General features: G+C 49.7%; 1 protein-coding gene across 1 annotated transcript in view; it reads right to left on the bottom strand.

The window, feature by feature from the left end:
- JAG2 (jagged canonical Notch ligand 2) overlaps window positions 1-2,819 on the bottom strand; it is a 71,964-nt gene extending 69,145 nt beyond the window's left edge. The window contains exons 1-2 of the mRNA XM_074820987.1: window positions 2,484-2,819; window positions 1,913-2,236 (exon numbers count right to left, since the gene is read on the bottom strand). Coding sequence (XP_074677088.1) covers window positions 1,913-2,236; window positions 2,484-2,819 — 660 coding nt within the window. The remainder of the gene's footprint in view (window positions 1-1,912; window positions 2,237-2,483) is intronic.
- Window positions 2,820-23,492: the final 20,673 nt, after the last annotated feature.

Below are 23,492 nucleotides of genomic sequence, written 5' to 3'. Positions count from 1 at the left end.
AGATAACATATAAAGTTTGAGGTGCTAATGTTACTGAAATCTCCTGCTGAAGAGTTTATGATTTCATTAAATGGTCAATAAAGAGGAGAAGGAACCTTAATTTTCCCTTTGATCTTATAGCTTAAGAGCAGGGTTCCAACCACCCCGTTTTTATGGTATTGGTATACCTGTTAATAGGAACCCTTCTCCATTCAACAGGCCACAGGACCAATAAAGGCAAAACACCCTAACTTGGCAACCAGAATGTAAGTGCCTCTGCGCAGAGAAATTTATCGGTTGTACCATTTTTTTAGCACTCTAACTCCTGAAAAACCCCTACATTCAAATAGGAGTCAGTTCTTAAATTTTAAGTACATGAACATCAGGTTGGGAGGCCCCTGGCAGCACAGAAAGTTAAAGAGATTTATGCAAACTGGTTTCCTTTAGCACAAAATTCAAGCGAGCAGTTTTGTCCCTGACCATTCCCAGCAGCAGCTTTCTAAGTAACAAAGATCCTGCAAGCTACGTGTCTGGGGAGGTCGGTAAGGGCCATTTCGTCTGATTGACACCCGGTGCCAAACGCGACCCGCAGGTACCGGGGCTTCCGATACTCATCTCCCTGCCCAGCTCGGGCACGGCACCATCCCCATTCCTCAGCGCCTCGCAACTCGCCCGCTTCCACCCCGTGGCCCACTTGGAAGGGCCGAGAGCAACAGCTGTGAAAGTCGCTGCAGGATCCTACCTGCCTGCAGCCGGGCAGCGAGCCCGGCCTCTCCTCCCGCCCGCCGCTCCCCAGCCCCGGCCCCTCTCCGCACCCAGCACCCCAAGCCCAAGGACGGGGACGAGCGCCGGCCCGCAGCCCCCCTGGCTGTGCCCCCTCGGGAGGTGGGGGCTGAGGTGACGGACTGGGGGCGAGTCACGGAGACCCCCGAGATCCGGCGGGAAGGGCAGAAAGCGAGGGGGGCAGCGCCAGGGTCTCGCACGCCCACAGCTCCCGCCGCCGCACAGCCGAGGCGCGGAGCCGGTTTCTGACAGGGTCGGAGCGCGGCTCCGCTTCGGGCGCTCCGCTCCCTCCCGACCCGTGCGCCTGGGAGCGGGGGGCTGTGGGGGGGTGTGGGGTGGGTCACAGCTCCAGACTCCCGCCGCCACCCGGGAGGCGACGAGCGCCGCGCTCCCCCTGCGCAGGTGTGGAGCCAGGCTGCGCCCGGGACCCGGGAGGCCCCGCCGCGGCCCCCCGCCCTCACGCCCACCGGCGGCGGCTCCTCCCGCCCCTCCGCTCCCCCCCGCCCCGCGCGCGCCGCCGCCGCCGAGCGGCCCCGCCCGCGCCCCAGGCGGGGCGGCAGCTCGCGCCCTTCGCGAGCCGCGGCACGCGCCCCGCGCCGCGCCCCCCCCACCTGCGCCCGCGCCGCCCGGCAGCGCCCCCTGCCGGGGGCAGCCCCGCGCTGCGTCGAACCGCGGGGGCTCCGCGGCCCCGGGGCGCGCTGCGGCCGCCGTCGGGCTTCGGTTTGCAGGGTGTGTGTGTGTGGGGGGGGGGGTCCATTATTATTTATCTTTTTTTAAAAAAAAAATAATTTTTCGCCCACAAGCCGCCGCGAGCCGCGTCTCCAGCCTGCGCGGGAGCCCGTCACGCGGTCAGCCCCCAGCCGCTCCCCGGCGCCGGCACCCACCGGGCCGTCCCCACCGGCAGCCCCCGGCGAGGCTGCCACGGCCCCCGCAGCGCCAGGGCTGCGCCCACCCCCCGCACCCCCTTTCCCCGGCCGTGCCCCGCAGCCCCGGGAGGCGGCCGGCCCCGCCCGGGCAGCACCGGCAGCAAGCCCGGCTGTCTAACGGGGGAGCGGGCAGCCGCGGCAGAACCGACGGGAGGAGGCGGCGGGAGCGGGGGGGGGGGAACAACAAAACCAGAGCGGTAACAACAGCGCGATCATCAACCTACCGGCCACGCAAACTGAAAGGGAATAACAATCCTGCCCGTCTCGGGGGTTCTGCCTTGATGGGAGTATTTGTTGCTGTTCAAATAGAAAATATTTCCACCGAGAACGGGGGTAGATCCGAATCCGTAGTTGCAGGGTCCGACCGGAGTGATCTTGGCCTGATATTCCTTGAGGCAGACTTTCACGTAAGTGTCGCACTCGTCCCGGGTACAGTCCAGGTTCTGGGGGCTTTTCATGCCATCGCAGCATTCCCCATTGAACAACTCGCCGTTTACATTCCGCACCGAGTTAAGCTGCAGCTCGAAATAGCCCGTGGACCGGGACACCTAAAAATAAAAATCAAAGGGGAGACAGCCTCGTTACTACCGCGGCCGGGGGGGGCAGCGCGGGGCTGCGGCGGGGCGCTCCCCGGTCCCCCCCCTCCAACTTTCGCCGGGTGCGGGCTTAACCCCGCCGCGGCGGCATATATATATATATATATAAAAATAGAGAGAGAGGATACGCGCAAGGTGGCAACGGAGCGGGGAGAAGGGAGACGCGCGGCCGGGAGCGGAGCCCCCCGCGCCCCCCTACCTGCACGCAGGAGGCGAGGAGCAGCGCCAGGCCGAGCGCGGCGGCGCGGGGGGCCCGGCTCCGCCGCCCGGCGCCCCTCATGCCTGCTGCTCCGCGCCGCCGCCTCAGAGGAGCCCGCCGAGCCCACCGGCCACGGACCGGCGGCCGCTCCCGGCATGGGCGGCGGGGGAGCCGCCCGCAGCGCGCCGGGGGGCGCAGGGCATGGGCTGCCGGTGGGGCCGCCCGGAGCGCTCCGCTGCCGCCGCTCCCCTCCCGCGGGCTCCGCTCGCCCTCTGTGCGCCTCGGCTCCGCGGACACCCAACAAGTAGGTGCCGGAGTGACAGCTTCATTACCCATTCGCCGCCGCGGCCGCTGCCTTCATATTAATGAGGGGGACGGCCCGGCCCCGCGGCCGGCGGGTGGGGCCAGCGCCGCTCCCGCCGCGGCTCTTAAAGGGCGGCGGGTAGTAGCCCCCGCCCTGCCTTACTCTACCCTGCCAGCAGTGGGGGTTCCGCCAGCCTCAGGTGGGGGGGTGGGGAAGCACGAGTGGGGTGGGAGCCCCCACAGCCGCGTGTAAGTTTGGGGGGGGGGGGGGGTGTGCGCGCGCGCCTGTGTGTGTGTGCAGGCGCTGCCCCGGAGGAGAGCGCAGGGTGGGTGCCCCCCCAGTGTTGGAGGAGCAGCCGTGGGAGCTGTGCACCCACGGGTGTGGAGGAGTGCGTAGGGTGGGTGCACCCCTGGCCGTGAAGGAGCGGGTGGGGGACATGCACCCACGCTCGTGGAGAACTGCGGGGGAGGGGGGTGTGTGTGTACAGGTGTGCAAGAGCACGTATGGTGCAGGTACACACAGTCACGGAGAAGTGCTTAGGTGGGAGCACCCCAACAATGTAGGAGCATGTATAGTTCATGCACCCACAGCTGTGGAGGGGGGAGTGCTCGGGGTGAGATCCCCCACAGCTGTGGAGGGGGGAGTGCTCGGGGTGAGATCCCCCACAGCTGTGAAGTGCACAGGGTCGGGTCCCCCACAGCTGTGGAGGAATACACACCATGTATGCACTCAACAGTGATGGAGGATTGTGCTGGTCGGGTGTGCTCACAGCCATGTAGGAGCACACATGGTGCATGCAAATGTAGCTGTGGAGGAGAACACAGGGTGGGATCACCCACAGCGGTGGAAAAGCGCGCATGGTGCACATCCCCACAGCTGTGGAGGAGTGTATGGAGCGGGTGCACCCATGGTTGTAGAGAAACACAGAGGGTGGGAGCACCCACAGGTGTGGAGGAGCGCACGGGGTGCATGCTCCCACGCTCCCGTAGAAGCACAAAGGGTTTGCACACCCACAGCCACGTAGGAGCTCACCCAGGATTGCCTATGGAGTGCTCTCAGTGACATGTGTGGTACACAGAGCAGATGGCCGAGTGGTGGGATCATGTCATCCTCCAGTGGTGGCTCAAGCAACTATGAGAGTAACCGAGCAGAGATTTCTCCTTTAGTTTAAGCACCCTGTGATTTTGATCCCTGCTGACAACTATGAAAGCTATACATCTAGACAACTGCACGGTATGGATATGCTATCAAAGCCCGGATCCGCATTTAGGACCAAAGTTTTCCTTCTGTTTCTCTCCCTCCCCCCTCTCCCCATTTTAACTCTTTAGTACTGATCATCCACCGGAGTGGACAATTGGAGAACAAACAGCTCAGAAAATCAAAGGGCTGTCATGTTCCCCTGTGCAGAAAACCTTTCACAGAGTCTCCCCCTGCCTTTTCAGCGCCCCGGCTGCCCCCCGTCCCTCCAGCAGCCAGCCGGCACGCTGCTCCTCTGCTATTCATGGCCAGTGTGCAGCTGCAGCTACTCTCCTAGGCTGACACAGCAGCAGCTGCTATATGTGTGCCAGCTGGCTAGCCGCTCTCCAAAATCCTCTTGTCCGCCCTGCTCCCCTTGCTTTCCTTCTTCCCCACCTACAGACCTGCTTCTCCTTCCCCACCCACGTCTCCCACTCGCCACAATCTGCTCCGGTTTCCTATCTCCCCCCTGTCCTGAACCTACCCCTCTGCTGTCCTGATTCACCTTACTTGCTCTCCAGGAAGCATCCCCTGCTTTCCCTCTCATCCCGCCTGAGCTCAAACAGGAGCTCTCTGAAGTGGAGCGGTGAATATTGCTTTTAATTATTTTATGTGTCCTCTCTTTGAAACTGTGCCTCCCAACATAACTGCATTCAAGCATTTTTTTGGTTAAGATAACCTCTGGTATAATCACCTTTAGAAGGCGGCAAAGGGAAAGCAGGGGGAGCTGAGGGAGGGCCAGTATGTTGGTTTGAGGTATTTTAAAGTTGCTGCGTTTTGCTAATCAGAAACTCTGCTGGGCCCCTACCCTTGCCCAGCTGCACTGCTTGCTGGCTTCCAAATGGACAGGCAAATGCATTTTAGTTTTTAATTACTTTTTCTGGTGGCCGAAGGGAAGGATTTTCCTAGACGAGCTTTCTGCCTAACGATTATTTTGCTGTGGATGGCAGCCAAAATATTTTGCAAGACAGGTATTTTGTTTGCATGTATCATCATAAACAAACATAAAACTTCATAATCTACATTCAGCATTATGCGGTCAATATGCCTGTGGAGGAAGACATATATTTTTATCACCAAGCTAAGCAAATGTAATACAGAAGAAAGATGATCCAGTAGTTACAGCATATGCTCAGTCTCTACAGAGCCAAGCTCGGTTACCTGCTGTATCACAGAATTTCTTTGTTACCTTGAGCACGCTGCATGCTCTTTTTGTGCTTTGGTTTCGCCTTTGTAAATATTCTACAGTACTCAGAAACTCTGGTGCCATTTTAAAAGGCCTTTTCTCACTGTAACCTGACTTCACAGGAGCGGAGAGGAGAGGTGCAGCTATTTCCAGGCATTCTCTCTGCTCAGGGAAATTTTCATTTTGTTCTTCTTGGTGCTGCAGCCCCGTTTTCAGCCTGAACTCCTTAGTTCTCGCCGTGGTTATTATTTTGCATGTGCCATGGACTTTCACTCTATTCTTCTTCAGGTATGAAAAGTTCTTTCGTTATAGTTACGCACAGATAGTGACAGTTTTCAGGAAACGTAGCAGAAGTATTTCTTAACATATGAACTTTGAGCTTTTAAAAAAGCCCGGCAGCCAGATCTGGAGGTGAATGCTGAGCAAGGCTAAGAGGAGCCATCCCTCACAGCTTGGACAACCTACATCAGACCGTCCCTGTGGGACCAGCCCTGAAGCAGGACAGTCCAGCCTCTGGTACAGTCACTCCTTCCCACAAGGTCTGCCTCCTGCTAGCATTTTCTGGGAGATGAAGTTCAGGGAGATGAAGCAAAAGGTCCTGAGAAGCCCTTGGGGAGCCTCAGCCACTTCCAACAGGCCACCGAACTCTTCTGGGTCCAGGGGTGCGGTGGCAGGGTTTTCCCCCCTCTTGCTCCAGCATTTCCCAGGCTCCAGACCCCTGCCACAGGACAGCCTGCAGGACTGGGCTTCCCTCGCTCTGAGCAAGCACGCTGGAGGCGGCTGACTCCATAAGTCATTCCCAATCAGCTGCGCTTTTCAAGGCCTGCTCGAGGTCCCGGCTGCCAAGTGTAACGTGTCTCCTCTTACACCCACACCTGCAGCCCAGCCTGCTGTCACCCAACCCGCCGCCTTTCCCGGCCGTCCTGCATCTGGCTGCACGCTGCACCAGCAGCCGTCCTTTCCCCAGTGGGTGAGGCTGGACCTTTCTTTCCCTGCTGCGGGGTCCTCCTCCCCTCACCTTCCCCCAAGAAGGGTCCCTGTGCCTTTGAGTGGAGTTGCGGGGCTGTCCGTGTGGTCCCATGCAGGCAGGCACGTGCCTGCTGCTCAGGGGAAACCGATACATATTTCCCTATGCTGAGCACAAGCTTTGAGGTGCTCTTCTTTCACCCCCTGCCCACCCAAACAAGGGCTGTCAAGATCCAGATTAAAAAAACCCCATAAATATCCTCCCATTGCTACTCCCTCACTTCCTCCGACTGCTGCTCATTCTCCTTTCTCCAGCAACCCCTGCTGAGGGTAGCAAGTGGGAATTGGGGGCTGTGCGTGAAAAAGGGGTGGAAACAGGGATGAGAAAACTCATGCTTGTCTTTAACCAGGGTTTGAGGTTGCAGTCAGAGTTACTCATCCTGCACAAGGGACGTGGCTAGAGAACATCGGTCCCTCTGGCAGGGGAGGGATGCGCATACCGCCCGTCTCAGGCAGGGTGGAGTGCCGGCATCCCGCACCTCCTCATTCCCAGCCCTCTGGGCCAGGATTTTTGCTTTTGTGCTCTGGCTGTGTGCTTGTGCTAAGTTTATGCCTGTATGCAAATCCTCTGCGAGTATGCTAATTAAATCATTTGCATAAAGTTTCCCTGGAGGATCATAGCAGCGAGGAAAGGGCAGGGTTTATCCATTTGCCTTAGAGATGGCAGAGGTATAGGGATGTCATTTTTCAGTATGCATATGGATATGGACATATATCTCATTTACCCAGGCCAGATTGTGTCCGCTTGGGAGAGTTAAAGGCAAGAAGATCATTTTGGATGTTGTCCATCTGAAACTTGGCAGGGTAGGAGTTAACCCTCCCTTTCTGGCCAGAAAGGCTACAGCTGCCTGTCCTGAGAGCAAGGCATTGCAGGACAGAACCAGCTGTGAAGAATTAATTTCTCTCTTTCCTCCTCCGTGAGAAGCCTTGTGGGCTGGGGCTAACAGATGAATGGAGAACACTGCTCAGGAAGAGAGCTAGAAGGGTAACTAGAGGAGGAGGATTTTTCTTTCTCTCTTCTTTGTGGAACTTGGCTGGAGAAAGGTATTTTGAGCTTTGCTGTGGACTTGGCAGGGTAAAGATGTGTCTTCTCCCTTGACTTTGACTGAAGAGTCCTGTTGGATTTGTATGGCTCATGTAAGGTCTTTAACGACTGTGTACATGCATGTGCATGCTCTTCGTGGAAGCACAGCAGACTTGAAGTGCAAGGATGTTGTTTTTAAATATCTTCCAGTATAAGTCTTGGGAGTGGTTTCTCTTAGGATTGAGCTGCTACTACAGCCCAAGAGAAGATCAAGTAGAGAAGGCATAAGGCAGTGCTTATATCTGTCTTCCTTCCCAATTACTACTAGGAAAGTGAAGTTATGCTTGATGGAAATTGTGCCAGGAAAGAAGCTGAGATCTTGGCACACCCTTTCCTATTTCAGTGGTTGCCCAGCTTTGAGCTGGCGCTGGTCTCTGTGGGCTCCGGAGCAGAAAGAAGGTGGTTTCCTATCGTTTCAACTTTGCTGCCTGGCATGCTTTCTGCTTTTGGGGCCTGGTCTTCTGCCAGCAGAAGCATATGCTCAGTCTGGCCCAAGAAGTCAGCTGGGCTCAGTTTGTACAGCTTGGTACTAAAGACCAGCACTATTAATAAAATGAGGGAGCTTACTGAACACAGGCTTTGAGAGTTCCTCCTAGCTGATCACCTCCGATGTTTCAAAGCCCTGCCTAAAATGTTAAAACTTGGGGTGAGGGTGGAGGCGTTCACAGGTCACTTGGAAAAAAAAAAATAATTTACAAAACCAACTCAGATAATCTGGCTTCTGAGACTCAATCTGCTCCCTTAGAAGTGAAGTTCTTGCTCTCCAGGTGGCTTATCTTCTTTGTGGATTTTCAGAAAACAGCCCATCTGAGAAGGCCTCTCAAAACTAACTGAACCATGCTGTATCCACTATCCATAGCTGGCCTTTGCTCTTAAGGTTTATTGCAGTCATCCTCAAGAAATCTCTGCCTATGATTCTCCTGGTGCATGAATCATAGAAAATAAGGTCAGAAGAGATATCCAGAGATTATCTAGTTTATCCTGTTCCACAAGGAAGGACAAATGGTGCCTTGCATAACAGATAGGTATCCGACCTCTTCTTAAAAACATCCCCAGCTACAAATTTCATAGCTGTGATAACCTGTTCTGGTGGTTAACCATCATGCTGCTCTATTGCTGTGCTTTGATCCCACTTCTTGACCTATTTGCAACAGACATGGAGCACAGCATATTCCCTTCCTTTCTGCTGCTACCCTTTATGTATTTGAAGACTATGGTTGTGCCTCCCTCTGATGTTTCTTCTTGATAATGGAAAAAAAAAAATTCTGGTCTTATATGATTGTAGACAATATTTTCTAGGCCCTTGATCATTCTTGCGGTCCTACTGTAGTCTCTCTGCCCTTGTCCATCAATTTTCTTAAAATCCAGTACCCCAGATTGGACACAGAGTCCCAGTAAGACCTTAACAACCCTGGATGAGGTGGGAGGAATACATCACAAACCAGGTAGAAGTCACTCCTGGCTATGCACAAGAGCATGATGCTTGCTGTAATGTTCTTTTTTTGTTTGTTTGTTTGTTTTTTCTTGCAACAGCATGATGTTGTTGACTTCAGTTTGGTTTGCCCTCCACTGAGTAGCTTTTTATCCTTGGAGCTTTAGATCATGCTTTCTAGTTATGAGAATGTGATGCAAGTGTCAAAATCCCTAATAAAAGGTTTTTTGCATTTACTAGTTCTTGCGTATCTGCTGCCCTAGTGATAGGAAAAATATCTGGGTGATTTAACAAACTTGTGTTAGCTGTTACTCACTTCCTTGTTATCTTCCAGATGTTTATAGAACATTTCTTTATTTGTTCCAGTTCTCTCTGGGAATTCAAATGAGGTTGGCTTGTGCTTTATTCTTCATCTCCTTCCTTTTCCAAAAAGGCGTTATGTCTCTCTTCTCTAGTCTTCTGACACCTTGCTGGTTCTCCGTTGGATCCCAGATTGGTGCTAACAGCCATGAGGTTGCTTCAACAGGCAGTCTAAACACAGAATATTTAATCCAGCTAAGTATTCTTCAGTTATTCTTTCTTCTTACTAGACTGAGATCTTTCTCCCTCATCCACGGCACTAACTGTGTTAACCATTTGGATGCAAGTGGTCTTTTTACTGAAAGCTGAAGTGAAAAAGCAAGTATTTCTACTGTCTTCACATCATGCATTGCTAGCTGTCCTTCCCCGTTGGGTAGTTTTATGGCCTTCATGTCCCTGCTAATGTATTTTATGTTTTCTTGATGTCCTGTTGATTCTGTTGGTTGTATTTCTTTTTACATCTTAACTTTGCTCCCTACAACTTCAGCCTGTGCATTTACATTCACATGCAAGTGGATCTCTTCCATTTTCTGAATGCACTCTTTCTTGCATTAGAGGTCAATGAAGTGGGCATGATTTAAGCAAATCATCCGTCTCTTACGACAGTTGCTTTCCCTTCTCTGCTGGGATTGTTTGAATTGATGTCCTTACCATTGTTTCTTTAAGGTGCTGCCAACTTTCCTGAATTCTCTTTTCTCTGAGACTTGTTTCTCATGATTATCAGTTCTATGAGGTTTTTGAAATATGGTTTCTGGAAGTCCATTGTATTTATTTTGCTGTTCTCCTTCCTTCCTTTCCTATGACTTGTGAACTCTGTTGTTTCATGGCCGTTCTCACCCAAGCTGCATTCCTCTTGCATGTTATAAGAGGTTCCTTTGCTTTGGTTAGAGACAAATTCAGTTCTTATTTTGATTATGTATCCAAGTTTTAATCTCTTCTTCTTTATTCCTTATGCTGTTTGCATTATTTCCCCAGATGATCCATTATCTCCTTCAGCATCCCTCCAATGATTTTCTTACGAGTAATGGTATTTCCCCTAGTTCATACACCTCTGCCCAAGTACTTGATGCTTGTATTTACCTGTTCACTTTTGGAAACGGTCTTTGCGGATCCTAGTTGCATTAATTCAGCAGGTCAGGGCACAGAGATACTCTCCCTCCTTTGTGAGTTGAATGCTAGCTCTGATCAACAGTTCTTTTTCTTGGAATATCCATCCAGGGTCAAGCAAGTCAAAACCTTCCTGGTGATACCACCTGCACAGCCATGCATTTATTTCCAGGAAAAGGGTTTTGACTAGCTGATGCCACTCCTGACTGAAATAGCTAGTGCTTTATTCATGAAAGGAATTTTTTCTTCCTCCTTTCATACATGAACTGGTCTGACCAATGCTAAGAAAACTCAGCCTGGATGTAGCCAACTGCCAACATGTCAGATCTCTAATTCCCATGGAAAATTCATAGGGAAATTATCCAAGATGCAGTTAGAAGTTTATTTAATTGAAACCCAATCCAGATTCAGACTAAGACACTGATATCTTGGATAATCTGCTGTCAGAGGAGGGAGGTCTGACATCCCTCTCCTGCGTGTGGACAACTTGGCAGGCAGGAGCTGTTGCTGACCAGAAAGTACTGTTGTTCTGCCAAGAGGAGGTGGCAGATTTCAGGAAAATGCAATAAAATATCCACTTCTGTGGAAAGAACATAGTGAGTAGAGAGGAAAACAGACACGTATCTATGCAATGAATTGTTAAGGTGCAACAGATTGAGGTATCAGATGTACGTAGATATAATCATAGAATCATTGAATGGTTTGGGTTGGAAGGGACCTTTCAAGGTCATCTAGTCCAACCCCCCTGCAATGATCAGGGACATCTTCAACTAGCAGGTTTCTCAGAGCTCAATCCAACCTGACCTTGAATGTTTCCAGGGATGGGGTTACCTACAACCTCTCTGGGCAACCTGTGCCAGTGTTTCACCACCCTCATCGCAAAAAATTTCTTCTTTATATCTAGTCTGAATCTACGCTCTTTAGTTTAAAACCTTTACCTCTTGTCCTATCAGTACAGGCCCTACTAAAATGTCTGTCCCCATAACAGTACATTCCTCTTTATTCCTTTCACAACATTAGCCATGTGGTTGGCCTTGACCAGCTCACAGCTTGTTAAACTTAAATGTGAGTAAGGTGGATAGTATGGTAGATCACAGAAAATAAAAATACGAGGTGTTTAAAGCTATTATTCCATCTTTGTTTGAAAGCATCCTATTCACCATCAGTGGAGTAGGGATCATGCATCCCTCACTGATATTAGGCTATTGCACAGCAGCATCCTCAGCTGATACTGTCCACTAATTCTGGTAACCTGAAAAACCTACTCAATGCTGGAGGAGGAAGGATTGATTTTTATTAGGATCCTCTGCCACGCAGAGACCACTGTTGCACAATGTGCTTGAAACTAAAGCAGTCAGACCTAAGGAAATGCAGATCTGTACATGGCACTGCTGAACACCACACCGGGGATGTCCCAGTGTAACAGTCCAGCCTCAGCAGCGCAGATGTGCAAGACAAGCTCTACCAGCACAAAGGCTGAGTAATGTGCTTACACAGTGACACTGATTTTTATTAAAAAAAAAAAAAAAAAGATGACCAATAGCTATGGCATTCCTATAGATTTTTTCCAGTTACTAATACATTTATTTTAATTGCTTGATGCATAATTCGATCTGATGTGCATGTTCATGCAATCTTTCTTCTCCCTTGCTGACACCTCCAGCCCCTTTTATTTTGATAAAGTTGTATTTCTTTCAAAAAAATTCTGTCTCTGGGCTTCTGTATAGCTGAGGTTGTCAGAGGAGTGATCATCCACATCAGAGCTCTTGAACTAAAACACTTGTGCCCTCTGTCTCTGTTAACATTCGGTTCTTGATCAGTCTTTGACCCTTCCTTCAGCCAGTGCCTTCCAGTGCTTTCTGCAAGAAGGCGATGTGCAGGAGCAGACCTCTGGCTTGCAGAAGACAGCTCAATTCATTTGAGATAAGTGACTCAGAGCCAGGACCATGCCATCCATTGTGCTGGATCAGAGTCACATTCACAATTCCACTGTTTATTCCCTGATTAACCATTCAAATAAAATTTTTATCACTCCTAGTTAAAAGCAGACATAAATGAGAGCTTCCTCTTCTGAACAAGAGACGTTGCTCTGAAACAGAATTCCTTCTTCCCGGAGCCAGGCAAAAGAACCAAGAGGGGCGACAGATGATTCATCTACCAGCGCTCACCATCAAAAACTGTAGCTAAAACAAGATTACTAAGAAGAAGAGTGCTATTAAAGGAGGAAACTGCTGCTGTAATTTTGTTAAGGAACATGAGATTATTTAAAAGCCTTTTAAAAAGTGTGTTTGTTCCGGGAGAGGAGGGGTGAGGGAGGATTTTAGAGGAAGGGAGAAGGGAGAGAGATTATTAGTCTTTCTTGCCTATAAAGATTCATGCTGCTTTCTTTGCCCTAGCCAGCAAGGGTAGTGATTTCAGGAGCCATTGTAAGTCATTACTCCAGCCCTAATGAATAGGACATAACCTGCACCTTTACTTTGCAGAGGCTGAAAGCATGGGAAAAAAAGGTTGTGGGGCATAGAGAATTTGGTGCACTGTGCTGCACATAATTGCAGGTTAAGATTTCTTCCAGCCTGTGTTTTTGTTCCTGGCCATGATGATCCTTAGCATACTCACACAGCAGCAGTCTCACATTGTGCAGTATTTCTTTATAAACTCTCAAAGCCATGAAGGAGCAAGCCTCAAAGCGTGTGCTTCTCTTCACTTGCCCATAGCCAGTTTTGCACCTGCTTAGCACACGAAGCAGTGATGAAGCAGGTAGTGAAACCGGCTGCCACTGCTTTCAGCAGGCTCCATCGTATCTCATTCATGGCGAATTACACAGCACATACGTGTTAGTGCAGTGACCCCATAGGAAGCAGTGCAGGGACCCACAGGGCAGAATCCCAGAGCTGGGGGGAGTGGGGATTTGGGTGAGTCTGATGGGACAGAGCTGCAGACCGTAGCCAGGGACTGCTGCCGGATTTGCTCTGCCCCCAGTGCGCCGGGTATCCCACACAGCTGTCCCTGGGATCAAGGGCAGAGCCTTTGCCTGGAAAGCTGGACATCCCGTTCTCTTCCAAAAGGGGCTTCTTCACATACCAACTGGAGGTATTGAGGGTATTATTGAGAGAGATGGAAAGAGGGTTTGTGCCCTGCAGACACAGATCACTGGCCAGGAGTTACACGTAGCTGCTCCAAATGTGGTTCTGCATAGAAAAAGCTATGGGACCAAAGGGATCCATTAAACCAGATGCTTCAGTCATACAAAAAGCATTTTGTGTACAGTGTCAATTCACAGTCCGAGCTGTGCATTTTGATCAGATTTTCAAGGTCAGGCAGAAACTTGATGGTGAACTGGTCTGACCTCAACTGGTTTTCAGGCTTTCACTCTGCTGTTATTAAAAGAGAGGCTCTGCAGCAGGACTCCCCGCGTTCGGTTCAGGAAGGGCCACTCAGTGGGCAGGATTTGTCCCGGGGGCTGCCTGTCAAACTGAGAAAACACTGCTGAGCAGCAGAGAAAAAGCTCCAGGACCTGGCACAGGTTGTGTCTGTGCATTTCTCCTGGACAAAGGAAGAGTGCTCTGGAATGAAGCTGATAGCTGTTCGTTAACCACGTGTTGAAGTTGCACTGCTATCATAAATTAATGGTATGTTTTAAATGCAGAGCTCCACTGAGCAGAATGTTATAAAATTTTGGCTTTGTAATGTGGCGGGATGGGGGGTTTGGGGGAACTGAGGCAGTTCTTGACTTCAAAAAGAGAAATGTTACACAAAGGAGTTTGGAAGTTGAGAGGGGTTCCAGTAATGAAACATTTTGAATAAAAAGATTGAATTCATCCTACAAAAAAATGTTCAGGATGTGGCTTTTTATTTGATAGTTAATCCCTTCTAAATATTTAAGAAAGAAAAAAAGAGAGGGAGTGGAAATGGTGCTTTGTTTAAAAACAGGATCAGAGGTTCACATGAAGAGATCCCGCAGTTTGTTGTACCGTGGGATCCCTCCCCTCAAACAGTCTCACCCTACTCGCAGTCCTGGAAAAGCCAAAAATGAGTTTGCACTTTAAAAATGTACATCTAGGAGTTGGTAGCCTCCAAATTTGGGTTTAGCCCTCAAAGCGTGTGTCCAAAGCCTATGTTGCACACAAGCTGTGATGTATGTATGCCAAGCATACAGGGAATCAGACCTGCTGTTACTTTAATGTGCAAACTGACCCCTGTCTGGAGAGAGACCCCCCAGCTCCTGTGTCAGACCCACCGTACGGCTGGCGCAGCCTCCCCTCCCTGCCATGCCGTATGAAATCTCCCTCTGCAGGCCAGCAACGTGCCCGGGGCCTCCGAAACCCTGGATCCATCCAGCATGGACCAAAACACACGGAGCTGGCTGCTCGCCCAAACGCAGGGTTTTGTGGGTGTATTGTGTCCTTGCATACATTTCCAGGCAAAACATATTACACCTAGCTTCGGATGCCAAACTTTTCCAATTATGAGAGAACACTAATTCACCAAGGAGTAAGTATTCCTTCAATTTCCTTTGCTTGGAAATGATACCGAGAATCTGTTCTGAATGGAGGCAGATGAAAAATGCTACATGTTAATGCATATTCTGGGTTAGCTGTCTTTGTTAAATTAGAATGAATGCTGCTCATTTCCCATCTGGTCCTCTTTGACATTACTTCCAGAATATATTCACAGCTCTTATTTGTACAGTACAAATGGCTGGCTGTAGTACCAACTTTACCTTTTATAGGCTGCTAAAATGTTGGTGCCAGATCGCAAAATAACGTTCTACTTCTAGGAAGCATCTGTGGACATTACTTGCTCCAACAGCTTTCTTTTTTTCCTCCTCTTATTTTCTTTAACTGTAACCATATATGTGAAGTGAGTTTGTTGTCAAACGGAGTGAAAGTTGACGGTTTGACAGCCCTGGAGCCTGCAATCTTCCTCGCGCAGCGAGGATGCAGCAGGCAGATCAAGCAACGCGCTATCAGCCTTCTCATCTCTTCTGCACAGCCTTCCCCGAGGGCTGAAAGAGCAGATATTTCTCCATCTGCAGCTGCTCGTTGGTGCCTTTGCTGGCTGCTGTGCTGAGGGATTTTGTGCTCTGGATCCCTGCACGCTCTGGGTTGCCCTGAAAAATACCAACGCAACAGAAGCCAAACAGCTCTCAGCCAGCGCTGAATCCGGTGCTGCTGACCTGAGCTGGTTTTCTGATTATTCCTCAATCTTCCCATCCGTGAGTGTTTGTTTCTGGCAGTTTCCTTAGCAGGCTCCCCGTTCCAGCAACCTCCGCCCCTGCCCTCCGATGCATTTCAGACTTACCTCAGTAAACAGAGTGTTGTGATCCGAAACGCCCACGTTTGTCTGCCTGGAGTGACCAAGGGCTGCAGCGCCGCGCCGGGAATTCTCACCATAGCAACTACCAGCATTGACAGAATTTGGTACTTATTAAATAGGCTGTTTGTTTACCTCTCAGGCTGCAAGAGTAGACTACAACCTGTGGTGAAACACTGCAAGCTGAACAATGCTGGGCTGCTGCTAGTATCTTCATGTGTAAAACAGATAATTACTGTGTTCTGTAAATGAAACAGATACGGAAAGCCTGCGTGGGGTAGGAGTGTTGGAGATGTAGGGTGACATGGTATTATTATCAGAAGATCCACAAGCATGCTCGTCAGATACTGCTAGGCGGTCTTGATGGATCCAGCAGAAAGTGAGTCCTGCCGATCACATCTCCTCAACAGATGATCTAAGTGACCATGTTCACTGAGATCAGTTCATGAGCTTAGTCAACAGTAAATGCATGGGGCTAAAAAAAAAAAAAAACCCGAAATTATTGGTACCCCTGCAGAAAATAAGCAAGCATGCAGATAGAAGGGCTCAGCCTCTCAAGGATCAAATGTATGGAGGTGGTTTTTAAGATGTTTGTCAATGCCCAAAATGCAGAATCCCATAATAGTGCAAAAGTGATTTTCACCAAACACCTCCCATCATCTGTGCAACTGTTTCAGTTCCAGCAGTGTGGCATCTGCCAGCTGCTGTGCCACCCCATGCTTCCAGTGGGCCGTAACCTGGTGTGGGGCTGCTGTAAACTGTGTTCAACAAAGGATATAGGGGGTAAAAACAGGAGGAAGCACCCAAGGTCAAACCTCTTCTGCCCACCCCAGAGCTGCCCAACCTCTTTAGCAGTGCCTCTGCTGGGCACCCACCACTGCTCGGGCAGGAGCAGGTCGATGCTCAGCCTCAGCACCAGCTCTCCAAGCTGTGGTATCCCATGGGTGCTGCGCGTTGGGTGCAAACTGCCCAGGCACATGCACCCTGGCAGCAAAGCCTTGGGGCAGCCCTATAAAATCAGCTAATGAGTCCCCAGCATGGCCAAATCTCCAGAGAAGAGGCACGTGCAGGCGTGGCCGTAGCACAAACTGGGAGCATGGAGAATCCAGCATCCCATGGCACACAGCTGCAGTTTCTATCCGGCGCCCAAATGCAGTGCCCACTCTCCCACATGTCCCCTACAAGCTGCGATCTGGGTGGGAATTCCTGCTTGCCTGAGCCCCTCTCAGGTTTAGGATGTTGTTGGCAGTGAGGGGCTCAATCCAGGCAGCACATGGCTGTGAGATGCTGAAAAAGGGGAGAGAAGCCATGCTGCATAACCCCCACCTGGCATCCCCATTAAAAGGGGCCAGGGCTGCTGCTCAGGTCCCTACCCTAGGCAGGGCAGGGAAGGGAGGTGGGCTGGAGTCACTTTGCATACCATGACCTAATTAGAGCATTTTTGTAAAAGGGACAGGTCCAAGCCCCATCCACACCACCTTTTAGGGGAGTACAATAGCTGTCTGGCCACAGATGGGATGCTTAGGATTTTGTGCAGGCAGGTGCTTGTAGGAAGGGAGGGAAGAAGGCAGAAATACCTCCATGAAAAGGTGAGCCTGGAAACCAGCCTCCATAGCTCTGCTGACTGCAAAAAGCCCAGGAGTCCACAAGCTTTTATTAACAATTTTTCTCAGGTCTTACCTTGAAGTAACCTCTCTCCCTTCCTTAGGCAGTAATTCTTGCTCTTTTTTTTCCTAACCTGATCACTTTGCTAATAGTCTTCTCTTCTGTGCAGGTGCTAACCCTGCTTTTCACTTACCTTAATTAACAAAATTAAACTCAAAAAATTGTGCTCAGATATCCCTAGACTGGAACTGCTGCTTCTATTTCAAACCCAGAGAAGGGCTTTTAGACCTGGAAACCTGCCTGTTTTCTCTAACCATGTGAGCTTCTCTGATGAGAGTCATTATATCTCCATACAACCCTGGCCTTGCCTAATGGCAGGGAAAGGAAGGTCCTGTGCTCTTGTTCCTGTTCCCCCAACTCTTTCAGCATCTGTTTAATTTTAAATGCAGAGTGCTTTCCTTAGGGGTGCCCTGAGCATGAGGCTGGGGAGCTGTTTCCACTCCTCATCTCCTGGATAACGAGATCCTCAGTTATTTTTGTGTCAGCATCAGTGGGAGGAGGGATGGAGAATGCCGCTGTATCCCAGTCAGGTGTGTGTGCCCTCCTGGGGGACTTCCAGTGGATTTGGCTCCTCATCTGAATGTGCCCATGGTGGGAACAAGGGGGTGTGTTCCCCACAGCTGGGCTCCTCTCTGTTCACAGCAGCAAGGAAATACCCCAGAAGGCAGCAGGGAATAAATTGCTACTGCAGCAATGGTTTCAGCTACCAGGATCTTGGGAAGGCTTCTGCAGGCTGGGCCACCACAGCTTTGCTGCCACCACTCAGGGTGCAGCTCTGAGTACGGCTGATCTCACCCAAACCCACACCTTGATGTATGGGGTAGCACTGCAAGTCACTCAGACATCACAGCCTCTCACAACTTCAGTATCCTCTGGTTCTGGGTGCTTGACTTTAGATGTCAAAGATTTCATTTTCCAAGGTGCCAGACTCTCCTTGCTCTTGCTACAGTCAGGGCAGAGCACAGTAGAAGCATCAGATTAGAGCCTCCAGTTTGGTTAGAGAATGAGGATAGCAGCAGCAGCTCTCTCCCCGGAGGGGAGAGGTTATTGCTCTCCCTTTGAAAGGACAAGAACTGAGTTCAGTGAAGGTATGAGGATTAAGCAAATGCTAATGGTGGGCATGTAAATGGGTGATCAGATTAGAGGGAGAGCTGCAGGCCCTTACATGTGTGGACAAGCAAATTGTGGGGCAGCTACTGGCCACGGGGCTCTTGCTTTGGCTGTTCCTGCCTCTCAGAGAGGTGCTGCTGCTTCTTGTTTCCAGGTTGGTCATGGCAGGTTGGTATGTTGCTCTTGTTCCAGCCTTGCCACTTATTATAACCAGGCAGATTTCACATTTCAAAGTATTTTTTTACTGACTGTCATACGAGCTGGGGTGTGACCTACAACGTGGCCTTGAATATTTCAGGGTGATCGTATGAAAGACCTTCAACAGCTAAAATTTCTTCAAGTGTCAGACATTTGGTAGGGCTTGAAGATACAGAGGTGTTGAAAGATGGTTTCCTGCCATTCAGTTCTGCAAGGAGAGGGGTGATGGCACCTGTTGGGCTCTAATGGGGAGGTAATTCCCCACTCACCCATAGGACCTTTCAGTCAGCCTTTTGTGGGGCTTCTTCAGTACAGGATAAAATCATGGTCCCTTGGAAATTCACCATGAGTTCCCATGGACAAAAGAACACTTAGAAAGTGTATCTTTGCTCAAGAATTAAGCAACGTGCAAAATTAATTACATTAAACAGAAAAAAAATTTGTATGTGGATTTTGTGAATTAGCTAGGTAAGAGTGAGTATGTTTTTTTCACCTGATATTATTTCTTTCTGCTTTCCTACTTCCTTGATTTCTGATGAACTGCAGTTCCCCAACTGTGCTTCAAAACATTAAGGAGGGTAGTTGTGGACAGTGTGGAGTTGAACGCTAAAAGAAAACTGGCCCATTTTTCTCAGTTCATAAGGGTGTCCCAACCTGAGTCTTTTGCTGGACTCAAACCATCCCTGAACACCAGCAGTCGTTTCTGGTTACTGCTTTAGAATAACATGAGTGACTTTCCTGGGGACCTGTTCAAAGCAGGGACTGCTCTGCAGCTGTACCTGCAGGATTTCCCTGTGGAGAGGGAAGGACCTGACCCTGCCATACCTACCCTGGCCGCAGTGCTGGCCTGCAAGGGAGGCAGAGGTCAGGAGCTGAGCCTCTCCCCTCCCAGGTCCTGAGCTACGGGAATGCCTGCACATCCCCCTGCCCACTTTTAATATTGTCCTTCCCACTGTGAAGCTTCACATCCATGATTTGGGGCTGAATTGAAACTGGGCTTCAGGGGCAGCTGAGCCCAAACAAGACCCGAACCCCCAGATTTATCCTGGTTCAAATACCTGGGACATGACTGCTACGAATTAGACAATAAGTCCCTTTGTTTCCCATTTCTGACTCATCCTCTTTTACTGCCTCACGTTTCCAGCAACGAATGAGTCCAACTGCCAGTTCGGAGAATTATTTTTGTGGCAGAGTGTGCCTGATGGAAGAGACACCCATTGCTATCCATTTCCATTAGCAGCCTGTCAATAGAAATTAAATTACATGAATAAGGCGCTATCAGTGCCAACATCACTGCAGGAAAACATTAATTAATCCTCATTTACATTAGTCAGTGCTACCATCAAATAGACTCTTCTGTTGCTACAAAAGACATTTCCACAAATGATTGTTGCTCTCTGATAAACAGATTCACAGAACCTCACTGACTCACTTGTTGGGCACTCGCCATAGCATTTGGGGTCTGAATGAAGCAAATGCTTTGTGGGATCCTATTCAAAGCCCAGGTTGAACGTTGGGCCTCCGAGTCCTATTCAAACCAATGCAGACACCAAAGAGGTGGGGCTTCGGGCTTTAAAGAAAATAAATCCCCAATTAACTTACAACAGTCAAAGCAAATTTATTTTTCTAAGGAGCTCATGATGTGCCCGTCACTGTTATATCTAAACATCACTAAAGGTCTAACGATCTTTCAGAGGGTGCTATACAATAGAAGGAAAGCAGAGGGTACTGATTCTTCCCTTCTGGCTCGAGAAGGAAGGATTAAGAGCTAACCTCTTTCCCTAGTGAACACTTAAGTAAGACATGCCTTAGTTAAATCACCGGATGTCTTTACTTTGGGATTTTTGAGCCCTGCTGAAGTCTAGATTTGCAAACAGGCTCTGTCTTCACCACAGACTGAATGAAGCTCCCACATCCAAACACTGCTGCCCTTTCAGGGGCTCCAAGCCCCAGCTCTGCAGTGTGCCTCACCTCAGGCTCACCCAATCCTTGGCTGCCTGACCTCCCTTCGTGAAAAAAAATTAAGGAGCCGTGCTGCTGCATGAGGAGAGCTGTCTTCTGCACCCAGCTTTTGGGAGATAAAGAAAACACGGTACATGGTCAGATCCACAGCTGGGGCTCATCCAGTGCAGTAGAAGTGACAACAGTGTCACCATAAGACTCTTCGTGACCTCAGAGGCTTTCCTGATGCTCCCACATTCTCCCCATCCCACCCCATCCCACCCCATCCCATCCCATCCCATCCCATCCCATCCCATCCCATCCCATCCCATCCCATCCCATCCCATCCCATCCATTGAGCTGATACAACTGACTTCACCACCCAACAACATCGATGTAGATCTGTCACGTAAGCAATGCAAACTTCTTGCCAGCAGGCCTCAGTTTCTCTCCAGGGCACCTCCTGGGAAGGGAGGGTCTGTAAACTGGGACAGGTCAGAAGGCAGTTGGGAGAGGTCAGGTGCCTGGTTTGGGATTGTAAGCCCTGTTCCTGGACCTCCACACTGGACGCAGCAACATTTATGCTATTTCCAAGTCCTCCCATGGATGTGGAGGGAGAACTGTGACCCAGTCAGTCACCCAGATGGGGCACGTTCTTGCTCCAGGAGCCGTGCAAGTATCGGCTCAGGCTAAGCAACACAGCAGGCAGAGCTGGTCACTGAGGGTGTCTCTGTCTGTGGTGGAAGCCAGAAATGAAGACAGCAGTTCTGGTGGCAAAAAACAGAGGGATGAAGAAGGAAGAGTGAGGAAAAAATAAAGGAAACACCAAAACGTCTCTAAATCATGGCAATGACTTTCTAAATAAGTTGCATTGCACGACTGGTTTTGCCAGCCACTGAGATGACGGCGTGTACCAGCGCTGCAAATATTTTATTCTTCTACTTTGCTGCAGGAGACAAATTGTTCTAATGGGAGGTGGGAATGAGTGGAAATGGAAATTGCGATCACCAACAGCTTTTGCCAAGTGATAAGAAATGCCATTAGCAGTTCTTCTCCATGGCAGACTGCTGGGTCATGGGCACTGCTCCTCCTCCCTGAGCGATCAGGAGAGCGCTTCGTCCAGCCACCACCACCGCCGGGGAGTTGCTTGGAGGCACAGACCTGCAAATTCTTATCTCCACGGGAGACCTGTGTGCTTGTGCTTGGGGTCTTTCTTTTACCTATGTGGAAAAGCAGCACTGAATACTGAAAGGTGTCATTTTGAGCCAGTAATGGGGGATAGAGAAATAACAGAAAAATCAGCCTAAAATCTCTGTATTTTGGTAGGTTTTAAAGTCCTATTCAATGCTTTGGCTGTATAGTGTCTGGCACGAACTGCTGGTTACTGTAATATGTCCCTAGATCTACTGTAAGTGCCCTTCCACTTCTTTCCTTCCTTTCAGAAGGCATGTGTTCAGCTGCCAAATCACTATATGGGGATGTATTAAGCAATAAACAGCAGAGTCCAGATAAAAAAGCTTAGCTAGGATAAAGATAAGGCAGTATCCACACAATCAGTGCATGCACAGGCAAAACCAAGAACAGGAAATGTGGGATGAACCTCATGAACACTGTGCATGAAAGCAAAATATACTCCATAAGCCTCCTGACATTTAAAGTGGGGAAGTGAAGATGTAAACAGCATCTTTTTATTGGTCCTGCCCCAGCACAAACTGTCCTGGGAGTGCAGGGATAGGCAGAGGTTTCCACCCTGGGTAGGAGATGCTGCCATGAGGCTTTGAAGCTTTGCTGGTCCACACAGGGGCTGCTTTCTGCAGTGCCCAGCCTGGTGCTGCTGGGCATAGGTGTGCAGATCATTGACCTCCTGCTCCATCTCTCTCCACACCTGTCGATCTATAAGGAGAGGGCATTCCAGTGCACGTTCCCCTGAAGCTGATGCCTGAAAAGATCTCTGCAGGAGATAATGGTGAGCAGCCCTCAATGAAAGCGTGAGCTAAATCTGATTCACAGCAATCGTTTGAAATGTGTTACCCAGTCATCTGCTACCTTGTACTGCGTGCCAACACTAATATAATGAACCGCTGATCGTTCACTTAATAGCTACACTGTGGCTGAAAAGCTGGGGACTCCTACATCATGTAAATTTGCCTAGATTTCATACGCCTACTGGTGACCTCCAATCCCTTTTAAAATGGTTTAGTTCCTCTGAATAGAATGGATTTATTCTGGTTTTTCAGTGAAAACAAGAGGCAGGTCCCTAATATTACGTTAAACTTTGTTGAATTACCTGTGGCAGAAAATCTCAACTCAGGTAAAATGGCAGGTATTTAAGATTTTTTAAATGCTTATCTCTAGCTTTCCTTGCATGAGCTGCTTTTTTTCTCCCAGTAAGAACCCACTTTTCCAGATCATGAACCTTTCTGCTTCAAAGCCAAGGGTGAAGATGAGAGGGCTGCTACTCCTGGGGATTCTCACCAGGAGGGACAAGTAAAATTAGGAGTAATCAGAGAAAAATAATGTGACACCATGAAAGACTGATAGTGCTGTAAGCAGAGAATAAACTTTGGATAGTCTTACCTCAGGGGTTTTAAAATGCAGTGATCTAAAGAGCCAACTGCAGTATGTGCTAAGACATCAAAGCCAAAAATCACCTTCAAATTACCCATCACCTTAGAAAATGTCCATTTAATTGAAAACAATCTCCATAACTAAACTCAGAGACTGGTTTCAGACAAGACCCCTTGCCATCTGGCCAATGTTTTATTCAGCATGCAGCTGGGATATCTCCCACGTGGCCAGTATTCCTATGGCATGGTGAACAACCTGGTGTCCATGTCCCTGGTTTCTCTCACAGCCTGGGGATGGGCAGACAAGTGGGGCACAAGGGGAAAACCCTGCCCAGTGGCAGTGACAGAGGTGATTTCCTTCTCTTTTGCTCCTGGACATGAGGTGAATTCAGCCAGCTGGAGGCTCAGTTGATTGTGAGACAAGGTGGGAAACTCTTGCTCCCCATGCTGCGTGCCACCTCCCTCCACCCTCTCAGTCCT

Source organism: Strix aluco, chromosome 4 (genome assembly GCF_031877795.1).
Source record: "Strix aluco isolate bStrAlu1 chromosome 4, bStrAlu1.hap1, whole genome shotgun sequence".
Classification (NCBI taxonomy): Eukaryota; Metazoa; Chordata; class Aves; order Strigiformes; family Strigidae; genus Strix; species Strix aluco.
This window is presented reverse-complemented; position numbering and strand designations above follow the sequence as displayed.